The 16,766-nt window shown below is 43.0% G+C and overlaps 1 protein-coding gene across 1 annotated transcript; it reads left to right on the top strand.

The window, feature by feature from the left end:
- The first annotated feature begins 5,405 nt into the window (after positions 1 to 5,405).
- On the top strand, positions 5,406 to 16,651 carry LOC101762102 (CLIP-associated protein). The gene is made up of 21 exons (XM_004976109.3): positions 5,406 to 5,871; positions 6,587 to 6,742; positions 6,853 to 6,915; positions 7,032 to 7,100; positions 7,231 to 7,393; positions 8,246 to 8,407; positions 8,996 to 9,093; positions 9,253 to 9,327; positions 9,403 to 9,471; positions 9,559 to 9,644; positions 9,726 to 9,843; positions 10,444 to 10,542; positions 10,694 to 11,051; positions 11,459 to 13,260; positions 13,356 to 13,454; positions 14,674 to 14,778; positions 14,869 to 14,943; positions 15,019 to 15,087; positions 15,188 to 15,256; positions 15,832 to 15,933; positions 16,098 to 16,651. The coding sequence occupies exons 1-21, from the start codon at positions 5,536 to 5,538 to the stop codon at positions 16,254 to 16,256; spliced, it is 4,332 nt and encodes a 1,443-aa protein (XP_004976166.1). The 5' UTR covers positions 5,406 to 5,535; the 3' UTR covers positions 16,257 to 16,651.
- The last annotated feature ends 115 nt before the right edge of the window (positions 16,652 to 16,766 follow it).

Below are 16,766 nucleotides of genomic sequence, written 5' to 3'. Positions count from 1 at the left end.
CCCCCCCCCCCCCCCCCCCCGGCTTAATCCCGAGAGGCTGGCAGGTAAAAAGAGGCCTTGCAACAGTACCCCCCATCAGAAAAGCTCCAAAGCTCCTACGCTAATAATTCAGCAACGGTACGCGTCAGCCGTGCTGGTACCGGTGACCTGGATCCCCATGTGTGCCGGTGTATCCAGTACTGAATGACTGTATCCGCGGCACCGGAAAAAAGGGGTACGTGTTCCAGCCAGGAAAATGCACGAGGCAAAGCCACCAATTCTACCGCCGGCCGGTCGAGTCGGCAACCAACTCGCAGTAATCATTCACTGCTGGGCTACCGATCCTACAGTGGTGGCGTTGCGGCGAAGCAGGGTCCGACGCCAAAGCAGCAGCGCATGTGAAACCCATAAAAGCCAGTGGGGTTAGAAAAAGAAAAAAACTTTAATCAATGAGCTCCTCCACCCGGCCTCCGATCCAACCAGCTACCGCGGCAACAGGGAATGCACGCGCGACGCGCCCTGGGGTAAATCTTTTTGAACATGACCCTGGGGTAAATCTTGAAGACGCCAGCCATCGGCCACGGTGAGATCTCATGTTATGAGATCCGATCCGCCGATCCGGTCGCCGTGTACGCTCTACGGGCTTATCCTCTGCGCATCGTACATGCCTTACAGAGTTAATGCAGACTTTTACAGTTACCACAAAGCTACTGGAAGCTCTCTTGAAGGTTGCAGGACAGCTCCACCGGTTACTGCTACACAGACACACCGCGTCTCAGCTGGGTCCCTCGCCGGATCGGTCTCGAACGGTGCAGGGAAACAGCATGTACCGGTGGCACTGTAGCTTCGTGATTTCTTCGGAGTGTCCTTAGATCGAGATGAGAGTTAAGCTAGCAGTGCCTACATGGCTACATGCATCCTGATGTCATGGAACTGAGACCTGACCCGAAGGCCGCCGGAAGGCCAGTGGCCAGAGCTTGGACGACTGAACGTGGCAGTCATTTTCTGCACACGCACACCTCATTCTTTCGCACCCGATGAGCAACGTGCAGCAGGCCGGCCTGCGGCTTCTCGAACAATCTAAAAGTACCAGCAGTTGTTTCGTCAGGCACTTTTATTGTCATCGCCGCGACGCCGCCCTACGATCTTGATATATTGTTAAGGAGACGAAGGCCACCATGCAACTGATCCTGACTTGTGAGTTTACTTTTTTGATAAGTATACTTGTGAGGTTAGCAATGTTAGAATGCGTGCAATGAAGTAGATCATGAACTACAGAACTAGTACAGTTAGCTAAAATAATGGTGCATTGTGTGGTGTAGAAAACAAACACACTGAATTGTTCAAACTGCTTCTCTTGGAGAATCGTAAACGTAACACTCAGTAAAAGTTTACCTTTTTGTGCTTCCAGTACTAAAAGTTTGTTTTTTTGGTATATTTAGTATTGCTTGAGCGGTGAAACTTATTGTTCCGTTCTTATATTTGAAATTGTTCCATGGTATATATTGGATTGTTCCAGCACTTGAAATTCATTGTTACGTCTTATATTTTGTATCGTTCATTGTTTTACGGTATATTTTATATTTTTGTGCAACATCTATTTTATTTTTGTGAAGTTAGAACATTTTTTTCTAACTTTATAAACAATGTTAGCTTGCTAGAAAAATGTTTTTTAAAATATCATCTAAACATATTAAAGTATTATCTTATTTTGAAAATTTATTGGAAGACATGATGAAGCAATCATAATTTAATTTGAATGCTCAGCTTTTAAGTTTAGTTATTTGAGTTTTAATTTTTTTTTGCATGAATGTACGTTAGTGAGACTTTAACTGCTTCCACACTTCTCGTTGTCCTCCGCTCTTAAGTTTCCTCCACCAATGTGTGCTACACTTCTCGTTGTCCTCCGCTCTTAAGTTTCCTCCACCAATGCATGTGTGCTACCTCTTAGGATGCACCTCATTTTTTTTTACGTGAAGGAGAGAGGGAGATGAGAGAGAGAAGTGTTAGCCATTAAGTAAGATATTATCTCAAACGCATCTTTTGATACATGGTGAGCCAGGACTTACAACTCTAAACATTTCATTTCATTGTTTTGGGATCCACTTTAAAGTTTATTTCGTGTTAATATAGATCATTGAAGAAGTGATTTTCTTTTATTAACGTGACACGTATATTTTGATCTGTCTTCCCGTCTTGTTGGGCTGTGCGGACTCTGTGCTACGGCCTTGGGCCTTTCCTTTTTGAAGGATGCCTTGGGCCTGTCTACACTCACGCTAATTGTAATGGGCCGGGGTCGGAGTCGTGGGTTTTGTTTTCCTTTTTTGATATGCAAAGTTCTTGATTTTTTTTAGTAACTGAAAATCAGGTGGGAACGCTTCCAGGCTTCCAGCCAGATTCGCTATTCGTGCAGGCTGCAGAGTCATTTTGAGCACTTGCTTTGGCCCATGGCACCGCCAAAAGAACACACGAAAGGAATCACTCAATTAGGAGGCTACAGTGCTGTCTATTGCCGCTTCTACGATACGTAGCACCAAGCTCCGCATTCTGCAACTACTCCATCTTTCCACGATCCACTTTGTCGCCAGACCGCTGATCCGGCTGCCGCTGGTCTCCACAACCATGCCTGCTACCCCATCGAATGCCTGCCGAAGTGCCGACCCGAGGTCCAGCCCAATCCAGCGGCCGCCGATGGCCAGCGGAGGAACGCCGGGACCGGGACCGGGAGCAAGCAAACCAAAGCCGTCACATGCTGCCGCCGCGCACGCGTTGCGGCGGCTCCTGCGGATGCGGAGTCCGGAGTCCTGACCGCGACCTCGTGCTCTGCTCTCGGGGGGCGAAAGCGAAAAGGAGACGGGCTCCCGATGGAATGGGTGGCGTGCGGCAGCACGAGTGCCCCACTATTAGCGAAAAGGCGATGGAGGTGATGAGAGGAGGTATCAGGTGATGGCCAGCCCAATCCTCTTTTCCGTCAGGCTCCAAAAGATTGTTATCATTGTTCCTGCTGGACAAGGCCAGGCACCTACCTAAGCGACGGAAGGAAAGCGTTTCCATCGCTCGCGCGCCAGCCTGTACACTGGCCGCCTGGGCTAGCGGGGCTTCCTTCGAATCGTCGTAAGCTTTCAGCAAAGGATTTGGATGATGTGCTAACCGAAGATGCCTTGCCTGCGTGCGTACCGGCAACGGGAGAAGTGGGATGAGAAGACGGCGTACACGTACGCGTGCCAAGTCGTCGTCGGTTACGATCAGTGGGGCGCTAGCTGATCGTCCCAAGAGGTGGTTGTCTTGTTTAAATACGAGAGTCTCCTCTCTATGCAAAATAGGTGCATATGGAAGAGGAGAAGATCGTTGTTGCATGCACACACAGCCCGTGCATATTTTTTGCGTGAAAAATCGCGTGAATTGTGACTTCGTGTGTTTTTGTCAGCGTCTACACGCGCTTGGTGATTCTGCAACATCTATTGCCTGTTTACCTGTGTTATATATTTGCATCATTTTTTATCTATGTATTTTTCCTCCCTGTAAAATCCGGATCGTACTTTAAGCACGTATTTCCGACAGTTAGCACCTGAAAACTCCTGAGACTTCGGGGATGGCCGTGCCGCCCGTGCGACTGTGCGAGAGGATCTGGTATCAGGCCCCTGCACGGCTGCACGCCTGCACTGCAGCTATCAGTGATCAGTGAGCTGCGCGCACGCTTGGAAGCTGGATGCTCGGAAATCGGAATGCGTTCTTCGTTTCCCCTTGGCCGAGGCGAACGAACGGAATTCGTGTTACGGAGACCAAGACAGCAAATTGGGGGCCTTGAGAGGGGAGGTTCGGTTGAGGCGTAACGTCGCCGCGGTTGGTGCATGGTGCGGGTGCGAGCGAGCGCATCATCCGGTTGCCATCAGCATCGGCTATAGCAGCTACAGGAGGCGCCTGACGGCCCCATGCATCCATCGGCTAGTAGCATGCAGCCGGCCTGAGATTTTCAAGTTCGTTTTGGCCAGGCCTTCCTCGTCGTCCCTTGGTCGTCGCGACAGGGGCTTTCCGTCCGTGCCCGGCCGTGATAACCGTTGATGCCTTGATGGAGCAAAAGAGTAAAATGGCCTAGAAGGCTAGATGCAGGACTAGGCACGCATAAAAGGCTGATTCCCTTTGTTCCACCGAGAGCAGCTCCAACAGACTATTCATTTTTTACTCTCCATTTGACTTTTTATCCAAGTTGGCAGAAAGATACCTCTTCATATTAAGTTGCTCGTTCCAACGAATTATCCATTTTCCATTCTCCAAATTCCAATAGTTAGTTTCCTCTCTAAAAATCTACACTCTCCATCCACTCCAACAGTATCTCCATTTCGTACTACAACAGACTCTACATTTTGCACTTTCCATTTTGCACATTTAGCAAGCCAAACTCGCTTGCCAAATTTGAAGAGTGTGGGTAGTGGTGGAGCCAGCCATGGCCCGTAGGGGGTTCTTCTTCCTCTCTTTTCCTCCCTCTTCTTCTTCCTCATTTCTTCTAAAAAATTATGGGGGACTCAGGGGGCTCCATTGTTTATAGGTGGGTAGGGGACTTGAGCCCCCCGCCCCATTGCAGGCTTTGCCACTGAGTGTGGGAAGAATTTAGCAAGTCGGATGGGATGGATATTCGGATAGCATTTTTGTTGGATGGTGCTTTTCTAGCAGACTTGCCAAAAATTAATTTGGAGAGGGAGATGGCAAGGCTCTTAGAGTTGCTTTAAGGTTAGTGTCCTACTGAACGTGTACGAGAAGATTCGACATCATATTTTTCCATCATATGTTTAAACAACATTTTTTTCATCAGTTTTTTTAAAATAAATTCATCAGTTTTTTCACATGTACAATTGGCACGCATAATCTAAAGCTGCCGTAACAATGGCACTCAAGCCTGGAATGATGCCTGCACTCGAACGGATCAGCAGCTCAAGGAGACAGACAGGCCGCACGCATCATTGGGCGGTGGGAATGATTTGGAATGGATTGCGATCTCCTCTCACGCCTTTGTTACCTTGCATGCTAAGGGTATGAAACGGATCGTTTGGATCGTAGTACTAACGTTGTCGCCAAGCTGAAATGAAACAGAATCATTCCAAAAGAGAATTTGGAAAATATCCATTCCTCCTGCCCACTCCCCAAAACGTGGCTTTTGAGAAAGGAAAAAACCGTTTAAAATATGCCCAAATTTCAACGCGCCACCGGCATTTGCCTCAATTTCCTTCTTCGTAGAGGGGCCCACCGCTCCGGTCTCCCGGAGCCCAGTCCATTTTCATGCAGAGGCTTGTACGCAAAGCCCCCCGGGGTGCGAGGATACAAAATGTCAGGGGGCTAAGCGCACAAAGGCCACCTAAAGCCCCCAACCACCCTAGCATCTGGTGTTCGTCTCGCTGTGTGCGCTCTCTGTCACTCCCCCACCTCCCCCCTCTCCCCTCCCCTCCCCTCCCTCAGATCCGGCCACTCCCGCTCCCCCTCGCCGCCGGTCCCCCCCGGCCCGGGAACCCTAGAGCTCTCCCCCGTGGCGGGGCCGCCGGAGCCCCCGAGCGCGCGGGGACAATGGAGGCGGCGCTGGAGGCGGCGCGCGCCAAGGACACCAAGGAGCGCCTGGCCGGGGTCGAGCGGCTGCACGAGGCGCTCGACGCCGCGGCGCGCCGCGGGCTGACGGCGGCCGAGGTCACCGCGCTAGTGGACACCTGCATGGATCTGACGCGGGACGCCAACTTCCGCATCGCCCAGGGCGGCCTCCAGGCGCTCTCCGCCGCCGCCGTCGTCGCCGGCGAGCACTTCAAGATCCACCTCAACGCCCTCGTCCCGGCCGCCGTCGAGCGGCTCGGGGACGGCAAGCAGCCCGTCCGCGATGCCGCGCGCCAGCTCCTCATCACCCTGATGGAGGTGAGCTCCCTTCGGCGGCGCTCGTTAGCCTGTAAACTCTCCCGGGAAATGCGTGTAATTGGGAAGCTAGATTACGTTGCGAATTCGAGCTTAGAGGTTGAGCAGGAGCCGATTGTAAATTTGGGGCTTGTTTTTGGGTAGGTCGGGTGGGGCATCGTAGAGTCGGAAGTTGCAGAGCTGTGCTGAAGGAAGAAATCCAAAGTTCTACCAGTTGGACAATAATAGATTGACAGGTGTAACATTTATATTGATGGTCTCTTGCAGGAACCGTGTGCGCTTGAGCTTGAGTATTGTTACAAGTTGAACTTCCAGGGGGGCATCTTATTCTTTAGTGAATTTGGTTGTAGCAAAGATAATCCTGGGTTCGACTTAAGTATTTAGATGCTTTCCTGTATGCGCTGTAATATTGGAGCATGTAAAGATCATTCTTTATTTTTTCTACCTTTTAGCATTGGAATAATATGCCTATTGGGGCTGTGATTTTCCATAAAATGCATCAGTGCTTCAATCTATGACTATTTGCAATGTAAATAACTTCTTAATCCTGATACCTTTTTTTACTAGTCACTACTCAATTACAATGCTAAGATACTGTTAGTCCTTTACGTGTGGACTTTGTCGTTTGGTTATCAAGCATTCATGCCAATCATGCTCGACTAGTTCTAAAGTTTTGGATTATTGGCATGAAAAAAATTTGATTTTGTCCAAATCTCAGGTTTCTTCGCCAACAATAATCGTTGAAAGAGCTGGAAATTATGCATGGACTCATAAGAGTTGGAGGGTGCGGGAAGAGTTTGTACGTACGGTAGCCACTGCAGTCGGGCTATTTGCTTCTACAGAGATTTCCTTGCAACGAGTTTTGCTTTCACCTGTAAGTCAACACTTTGAGATGGTTGCTGTTTATCTTTTTATTCATAGATCCACATTGATATCCTTCTGTACCCTATAGCTAGAGGCCCTAATATTTTCCTGTCTCTGCAGGTCCTGCAGTTAATGAATGATTCGAACCAAAGTGTTAGAGACGCTGCTATCTCTTGTATTGAGGTTAGTTGATTCCATATGTCATGCTGTATAGACCTGCTCCAACACTTCTTTTGCACCAGCTATTTTATTCTGCATGACCGTATGCTCACCATTTCACTTTTAATTTTGCATTACAGGAGATGTACAAGCACATGGGTTCACAATTTCATGAAGAGTTGCAGCGCCATAATCTGCCTTCTTACATGGTACTTTTATTGCTAGAATTTACTTTTAATAGTTGAACTAGGGAATCTCATGCTAAAATCATTATACTCATTTTATGCTGCCAATGAGCAGAGCTTGATTACCCTAAATTGTATTGTTTGGTGCTTGCAGGTAAAAGAAATAAATTCTAGGTTGGAGAGAATAGAACCAAAGGTTCGATCATCTGATACTGCAATGCAGTATAAGGCAGCAGAGTCTAGATCTGTTAGTGCTAATCCGAAAAGAGGCAGCCCAAGGACAAAAAGCTTACCAAGGGAAAGTACACTATTTGGAGGTAATTTTGTACTTTCCACATGAGGATTTGAATGTAGTTTCGCTGGACTGAGTGCAAGCTTAGACATAGTTGGTTCATGCCTTTCTTTCTCTTGCTGCATCCTCGTGGGGATTTCATGCCCCAAATGCTTTCAGCGTGTCATGATTATAGGACGTAGTCAGCCAAGAAAAGACTAACTTTTTTCCTAGGAGGACCAGGCAGACAGGCAACGTTGTGGTGTATACCCTGTACTAGTGGTTCTGAATTTCGTCAATAGAACTGAATTTCAGTTCTTCAGTTACAAATATAATTTGGTACTGATATTAAACAAGTTTGAACGGGATATAGTTAAATTGTTTGGAGATATTATGAGTGGTGAGTTTTAAAACCATATAGATTCGTCTTTGTCAATGTTCTAAAAGTAGGTACGTTCGTTCACTCAGTTACGCACCTAGCAGTGATTATACAACTTATCTGAGCAACTGGCCCTATTATTCAGCCTTATCTGCAACCCGTTTACTTGTATAGTTGGCTTGTTCGGGAACACTGGTCTGAAATTGTTGACAATTGACATGACCTAGCAGTACTCTAGTTGAATGTTGATGATGTGTATAAAACACGTCTGGAAAAAAAAATCCAAAAAGGCTACTGTGTTCACATTGTGATATTTTGTTTCAATAATTTTGTCCCCATAACATATTGTAGATTGTTAATTTGTCCTTCAGTTGGGCTGTGTTTCCTGAGACTTTATGGTGTGTGCATCCTGTGACAAGATATTTAATGTTTTCTGGTTAATCTAGATCTGTTACAATTTGCATGTCAAGTCCTGGTTGGCAAGTTTTTCTCATGTGCAGTTTCTTGTGTCATTTATAGGTGACACTGATATAACAGAAAAAGCAGTGGAACCAGTAAAAGTTCATTCTGAGAAAGAATTACTTCGGGAGTTTGAGAAGATTGCAGCTACCCTTGTTCCAGAAAAGGATTGGTCTTTACGTATTGCTGCCATGCAAAGGATTGAAGCCCTCGTTTATGGAGGTTGATTTTCTGCATCCATATCCTTTTTCCAAAATAACACTGTATGCTTTTTTTACTAGCCCATTAGTATTTCTACAGATCATATTTTGCAGTATGTCTTGGCTGCAAAGTTTAAAACATTTATATGGCCAGAAAAGGAAGTCTCATTGCTAAGCAGGCTAGAATGGAAAAAACACAGTGTTATTTTCCTTATTTCTTTAAAACTATGTGTCTTTCCTGATTTATTTTAAGTTTTTGAAATGAGCATCAAAGTGAAATATATAGGGATTCCATATTTAGAATCAATGGGATGGTAAACGTCCTTTTTGTAGTATGGGGAAGAAAAGATCTATTCATACTCAATAGTGAACATTGCAGTTTGGAGGATTTAATTGGAGTTCCCTGTAAGAGGATGCCATTTTTTAATCAAAATTGGAAATTTTTTTTACCACCGTTCAATTATGACTCATGATGAAGCCATGGGAATTTGTCACTCCTGAATCTTCATCAATGAGAGCTACACTCTACCTTTACTAATTCGATCTTGCATGCCTTAATTTTTTTTCTAAAAAATTCAAGTTTTCTCTTTCTGTGTTGTGATTTCGTCAGGTGCAATTGATTATCCCTCGTTTCTTATGCTCTTGAAGCAACTGGTTCCTCCATTGTCCACGCAGCTGTCTGATCGACGTTCTAGCATTGTAAAACAGGTATTGTTGTTTACTGTTTATCCTTCTTTCATTTTGTGAAGAGTTTTTCTTAAAAATATGTTACTTTTCCTTTTCTGTTACACAAGATGAATTGAATACTTGACATTATGTTTTTTTTTCAAGTTGAAAACTTCGTCACTCTCTTGTTTTTATACCCAGGCATGCCATCTTCTTAATATACTGTCCAAAGAACTCCTTGGTGATTTTGAGCCATGTGCCGAAATATTTATCCCGGTAATTGCATGCCTAATTTTCTATCCTCCCATATACCTTTTGAAACAAACCTAACATGTTTATGATTTTTTTCAGATGCTTTTTAAGCTTGTTGTCATAACTGTGCTTGTAATCGCTGAATCTGCAGACACATGTATTAAAACTGTGAGTTATGTTTTTGTTTTTTGATATGTTTGTACTTAAGGGATGGCATTTATGTTCACCTCTTTGCTAACATGGAATATTTTGCAGATTCTGCGAAATTGCAAGGTTGCAAGGATTCTTCCTCGCATAGTTGACACTGCAAAGAATGACCGAAGCGCAATCCTCCGTGCAAGGTACACATGTTTGGCTGTTTTCAAATTGTGCATTGGCTATTTTCCTGCAAGGTTTTCAAAGTTTACTTCTCACTATTCCAGGTGCTGTGAGTATGCACTTCTGGTACTTGAGTATTGGGCTGATGCCCCAGAGATACAACGTTCGGCTGATTTATATGAGGATATGATAAAATGCTGTGTAGCAGACGCGATGAGTGAGGTAGGATCAATTTTTTGCACTTTGTTGCATACCATGGCATGCTCATTTTTGTACTGAAATAAACCATTTATATAAAAAAACTGATCTCTCTTTCTACTGTGTCCTGGTTTGCACTCTACCCACAGATTGCTTACGAATTCCACTAAAAGATAATTTAATTTGCTTGGAACAGCAACAAACAATACATGCTAGTTTCTGTTCACAATGTGAAGTAAACATAGTGATCTGATGCTCAAAACCTGGTTAAAATTAATATTTGCATTCATGCATGCCCACATACCTGTGAATGTGATTCCTTCTGTCCTGTTTTACCAGACTGGCCAATGGCCATGCTGGCCTTTCATGTCACAAGAAAGGAAAAGGAAAGGTTTTGTGGAGAACAGTGTGGTTAAAGGCAGTTCCCTGTTCCATGTCCATACTTTATATAGTTAAGGAATGTGCCCTCTTATTGATTAATTATGTAATTGCTCAATAAAAAACTTATTTTGTTCTCTTTACTACTGGTCTTGGTGAGAAAGTACACATTCCTTGGGATCATTGATTTAGTTTGTACTTTATTTTGGATTTTTTTTGTGTTTCATGGTGTTTTCTCAACTCTAGGTTCGCGCAACTGCAAGGACTTGCTATAGAATGTTTGCAAAGACGTGGCCTGAGCGTTCACGCCGTCTTTTTATGTCATTCGATCCTGCGATACAGAGGGTATGCCATTCTGTTCTTGATTCTGTTTTCTTTCTCCTCTTAGATTCCTATTCCAGAGAAACACATGCTCATCATTCAGTCAGGGCTTTCTCGGACCAACCAACTACTTACTATATCTTGCATTGCATTCTTTAATTGGAGAAAAATGCAGGTAATAAATGATGAAGATGGTGGTGTGCACAAAAGGTATGCTTCTCCTTCGTTGCGTGATAGGGTTGTGCAGCCTTCTCGTGCTCCATCTCATGCAAGTGGTACACATGTACCTGGATATGGCACTTCAGCTATTGTTGCAATGGACAAGAGCGCAGCTATATCTTCAGATTCATCTTTTTCATCAAACAGTCTTCGGTTATCACAGTCAAAGACGATTGGCAGAAGTTCTGAAAGAAGCCTAGAGAGTGTGCTTAACTCCAGCAAAGAAAAAGTTTCTGCCATTGAAAGTTTGTTGAAAGGTGCCAATATATCAGGGCAAAATTTCTCTGCTGCACGCTCAACAAGCTTGGATCTTGGTATGTTTAAAGTGCTTAGTCGTAAATTGCTATTAAGAATTTTTCTTTTGATGTTATACTCTCATTATTCTCAGTATGTACGTGGGTTAGCGAAGGGAGGGGTTTATGAAACCAAGACTTGAGATAAAATGACTATGTGCCCTATTTTAATGTGTTGCAATTAGGAGAAAGAATAGTTAATGTGAACATTTCTTGTGTATGTGTAGGGACAAAGTGTGATAAATAAGGCAAACAAGGAAAACCATAAATAAATATGCACCAAAATGAGAATAACGTGCCTTGCCAAAAATGGGAAAAAAACACAGGGACCATTTTTTTTATGCATTGCTGAACAATTTGACCAGTTCTATTTTTCCAGTGATACTATAGAAATTTCAGTTTCTTATTTACTTTTAATCCTAGTGCAGGAGTTGATCCTCCATCATCTCGTGATCCTCCTGTGCCACTTGCAGCGCCAGCATCAAATGTTTTGTCATTGCAGAACTCAGCACTGCTGGATTCATCCCTTCCTTCCATCACAGCTGCTAGTTCACGAAATGGAGGTTCCCGCTTATTGGATACAATGACAACACAGTTCGCCCCCAAAGAGCGATCAAGATCACCATATTTGAGTAATATGTCGTCTGAGTCCATGTCTGGCTTGTCAATGCCTTACTCAAGAAGATCTACGGAGAGGCTTCAAGAAGGAGCCCGCATGGATGAGAGTTATGATATTCGTTCAACTAGGCGAATCCCTCAAATGCACATGGAGAAAAACTATGTTGATATGCCTTATAGGGATGCCGTCCACAGAGATTCACATAATAACCATGTCCCAAATTTCCAGAGACCTCTTCTAAGGAAGCAAGTAATGTCAAGGGCTTCTGCAAGTGGCAGACACAGCTTTGATGATAGCCATGTAACATCGGGTGACGTGTCTGGCTATACAGATTCTCTGGCTTCTCTAAATGATGCACTTTCTGAGGGTCTCAGCCCTAGTTCTGACTGGGTAGCAAGAGTTTCAGCTTTTGATTTTATTCGGAATTTATTGAAACAAGGCCAGAAAGGTATTCAAGAAATCACTCAAAATTTTGAGAAGGTCATGAAGCTGTTCTTCCGTCATTTGGATGATCCTCATCATAAGGTTGCACAGGCAGCTTTCACTACACTTGCAGAGCTTATCCCAGCTTGCAAGAAGCCATTTGAAAGTTATGTCGAGCGGATTTTGCCATATGTGTTTTCACGGCTTATTGATCCAAAAGAATTGGTGAAAAAACCATGCTCCTCAACATTGGATATTGTTGGTCGGACCTATGCTATTGATATGTTGCTACCTGCGCTAGTACGCTCATTAGATGAACAGAGATCTCCAAAGGCAAAATTAGCTGTTCTTGAGTTTGCAAATAAATCATTCAGCAAGTACACTGTAGATTCTGATGGTTATAGTAACAGTGGCTTCCTCAAACTATGGCTTTCAAAATTGGCACCTTTAGTAAATGAAAAGAATGCAAAATTGAAGGAAGCATCTATTTCTGGTATCATAGCTGTTTATTCTCACTTTGATTCAACAGCAGTGCTAAATTTTATTCTCAGTTTATCAGTTGAAGATCAAAACCTTTTGAGGCGAGCCCTGAAGATCAAAACTCCTCGTATTGAGGTTGATCTGGTGAACTACTTGCAGAGCAAGAAAGAGCGTCCACGCCCCAAATCTTATGACCAGGCAGATTTTGGAACTTCTTCGGAGGATGGCTATGCACTCTCATCCAAGAAGGGTTATCTTTTTGGGCGATATTCTTCTAGTTCCCTTGATGCTGAAGGGGGAAAGAAAATCAGTACAATGCAAGAATCAACACCGCATAATGTCTCTATAGGTCGAACAACTTCTGATATGAGCATGGATCATGCTATTCAAAGCTTGGAGCCATCCACGGGAACTGAAGTTCATTTAACTAGGAGTGCAGAGAGAAAGAATAACAGTAGCTCAGTTGTGGAAGCTGCTCGCTCTTGGACAAACTACCCTGAAAAAACTGATGCCTCCTTAGATGGCGAAGCTGTTAGCAGTACTCCTCGGTTAGATTTCAGCCGGTTTCTTACTTCTGATAGTCATAATGCTGTTGTTTCGACAACTGAAGAAAGTGTTCAAGAGGGAGATATGATTGTGAGTCTTAGTTCTATAAAGACTAGCCTGCACACTGACAACGGTCTGAGCATACCACAGGTTCTTCATCAGGTACTAATGGAAAATACTTTTACTGACAGTCTGCCCTGACCTGCGACAGTGTTTCTCTTCGTACCTTTTGTAACTTATGAGTCTCAACTTTATAGATAAGCAATGATACTGAAGTTTCAAGCTCGGAAAAGCGGGAAGCGTTGCAACAGTTGGTTGATGCTTCCCTCGATAACAACAGCTCCATTTGGGCAAAGGTTGGCAACCTGATGATTATCTTACAAATTTTCCTTATGTTAACCACACTTCTTTCCTCTTAGTTTCTCAGTTTGTTTGTTCTCCTAGGCCGCTACTCTAATTCCAAAATGAAACCTTTTAATCTTCTTTTTGAGAATAGTAGGGGAAGATCCTGCCATCCTGGTAAATATGATGGAATCTATAAATATTTTCAACAGTTTGCACGTAGCTTAGATATCTAAAAATGTGTTTAGTTCTGAAACTTAGTTTTTTGTCGAAAACATTTTTTTTGGGTTAATTGGATATATGACATTACAATTGTCATGGTTTGGAGATATGCCATTACAAATCATGAAATTGTAATAAAAAGTTTGTCTCAGGTGAACATATTTGGTTTGTATTTATACCACCCTTTGATCTGATTCTCATGTACAAACCAACTTTTTAGTGCTCCCATTGCTTGTTTGTTAATGGAGTTTGGTCTGTTGTCCGAAGACACCCTTTTCTTCAAACAGAAATAAATGAACCTACATATAGCTTGAGGCTTGAGCCTGCTTCCTTCTTTGTATCTAGCAACAGATAGCTCAGCAATGCTTGAGACGTGGCTTGCAGATTAATTAGTTTGCCATTGCTTAGTGTTGATTGGAATGCCTTTTAGGGATGGTGGTAGAGAATAAGAAGAGAAAATTTAGTAATATGGAAACTGGTGAACTGTATTTTTGCCCATCTGAAAAGTTCTTCCTACTCAAATTGGTGCTCTAGGTTCATTGGATGTTGCTTGAATTAAATGTGAAAAGGGATTTAGGTGGACCGCACTTCTATGCTATTCCAGAATGCCTCATATCTGCACTCATATCATGGTGCTATAGCATCTGATAGTTGAGGTTGAAACTTCATTCGTTGGTTCATGAGTGGCTGTTCTTGCGTCACTGGATCTCAGCAGCTTGTCCAGCTGCTGTGGACCTTGTCGGAGGTTTGCAGACTCCTCATGCTCCCTATTGGACCTCAACCATAAGTCGCCACGAGCTAGGCAAATGAGCGATGACTACTGAGAGTTTGAACCTAGAAACTAAAGTCCTTGAAAGAATTTAGCTCCCTCCCTTTCTCATATTATTATTTTTTCTTTTTCTATTTGTCTAGTGCGCTCAGTGTTTAATGACTACTGGACATTTTAAATTACAGATGCTGGTCTCAATCTATTATTTGCGTTCTAATGCCAGCCTTTCAATCTTGCAACAGTACTTCAATCAAATCTTAACGACTGTGCTTGAGGTGTTGGATGACTCTGATTCATCCACGAGGGAGCTTGCTCTATCCTTAATTGCTGAGATGCTCAACAACCAGGTCTGGTATTCACATTTTTGTGAACATGAACATGATTAGGTAGTTGGCTGACTCTCCTTTTTTTTACTTACTAACATATATTTCTGCCAGAAAGACGCAATTGAAGACTCTGTAGAGATTGTTCTCGAAAAACTCCTGCATGTGACCAAAGATGCTATGGCTAAGGTATTACCTTCATTTTAAGCGTTATATTTTTGCAGACTTGATTGTTCTTGTTAAAATTTCTTTGTTGCTGTGCAGATTTCAAATGAGGCAAACCAATGCTTAAATGTTCTGTTGGCAAAATATGATCCATTCAGATGTCTTACTGTACGTATGAATATTTGATCTTATGTATTATAGTTGCTTCCCTTTCTACTGAATGCAATTTACTATACTTTGAATTTGATGGTCTTTGGTTCTAATGCAGGTTATAGTACCTCTATTGGTCAGTGATGATGAGAAGATACTTGTCGTGTGTATCAACTGTTTGACAAAGGTATCTCATTTCTCATGTATGTAGTTGGTATTGCTGTCTGATCTGATTATTGCCACAAATTTTAATGGCATAACATAAACTTCATTGTGATTTAATGAAAGAAGTGCCTATGTGTCTGTTACATCTTCGAATTGTGCAAAGAGCATCATGTGATAGTGTATTCAATCTCAGTTCTGGATTTGAGGTCATTATATTGCTTTGTTTTAGATGGACTTGACACTGTCCTACCAGCTATCTTTGCTTCATAAAAAAACAATATTGGGCTTATTTCATTTAAGTGACCCTAGTTGCTTGTGCCAATGTTTTCTTTCCAGTTCCCCAACCCCCTTTATATTCTTCGCTTTTGAGCTTCAAGCTTTAGCCATTTGGTGTTAATTTTAGTATATGTGACATTGAAGATTGTCACTTGTACTGGTTGGAGGTAAATGGACTAATAGTGTGAAAAAAATCGTGTTGATTTGAAATAAGTCCCATGGAAGGAATAACATGTTTCAAACTTACTTAAAATTACTTTTGTTATTGTTAAGGGTTGCTCTGGCTTGTACAAACTTTTTTGACTTGTGACAATTGTGCAGCTTGTTGGGCGCCTTTCCCAAGAGGAATTGATCGATCAATTGCCAACATTTTTGCCAGCACTGTTTGATGCTTTTAACAACCAAAGTCCAGATGTCCGAAAGGTGGGTACCATCAGGGCGGTAGATAAGATGCTATGACCTCTTGCTTATTCTGCACATGACCTTTCAATTGCTTACCGACCTTTTCATCTGCCTTGATTCAACAAATCTGTTTAATTCACTTCCATTCATTTCTGATCATTTGAAATATTTTCTTTTCACTCTAGACTGTTGTGTTCTGTCTGGTGGATATCTACATCATGCTTGGGAAAGCATTCGCTCCATACTTGGAAGGGCTTAGCAGCACGCAGCTGCGCCTAGTAACCATCTACGCTAACCGGATTTCACAGGCGAGGTCTGGCAAACCGATCGATTCTAACCAATGAGATGTAACATTTGTTATTATTTGTGGTCTATATGAGCATTTCTTCGGTAGGGTGTTTTTCTTGTCATTTGTCTGTATGTGTATAGTATAAAACAAGCGCCTCCCTTCTGTCGGGAGCTCCTGGTTTTTGCCCGGTGTGATTATGTATGGCCTGTTTATTCTTTTTTCCTTTTTTTAATTTGGTAGCTTGTGGAGAGTGTTTATGAGTGTGGGCTTCATTTGTACTACTTGGTACATACACTGTACAAAGAAAGGAAAGTGTAGCTTCGTGGAGAACAGTTGCGAAAGTGATTTTTTGGCCCATTTTCCTTGGCTAAATGACGGTTTGCTGATCAGTAGTTGTGAAACATTTGTTGTGAATTCTCAGCTGTCAACTTGATTGTTATCGTTTCTTGATGTTATTGTTTGCCTGTAAGAGTGGAAGGAGTTCTAATGATGATCTGTTGAATTATTCTTTACAGTAATGGCTTACAATGGTTTCGGTGTTACCACTATTGTTGCTGAACTCTGC

This window comes from Setaria italica, chromosome VII (genome assembly GCF_000263155.2).
Source record: "Setaria italica strain Yugu1 chromosome VII, Setaria_italica_v2.0, whole genome shotgun sequence".
In the NCBI taxonomy this organism is placed as follows: domain Eukaryota; kingdom Viridiplantae; phylum Streptophyta; class Magnoliopsida; order Poales; family Poaceae; genus Setaria; species Setaria italica.
This window is presented reverse-complemented; position numbering and strand designations above follow the sequence as displayed.

What these genes read in the sequence shown, in the direction of transcription:
- LOC101762102 (XM_004976109.3), top strand. Translation starts at nt 5,536, where the DNA reads ATGGAGGCGGCGCTGGAGGCGGCGCGCGCCAAGGACACCAAGGAGCGC. An exon ending in CTGCTATCTCTTGTATTGAG is followed by an intron (nt 6,916 to 7,031) that starts GTTAGTTGATTC and finishes TTTGCATTACAG; the next exon opens with GAGATGTACAAGCACATGGG. An exon ending in AGCGCAATCCTCCGTGCAAG is followed by an intron (nt 9,645 to 9,725) that starts GTACACATGTTT and finishes TCACTATTCCAG; the next exon opens with GTGCTGTGAGTATGCACTTC.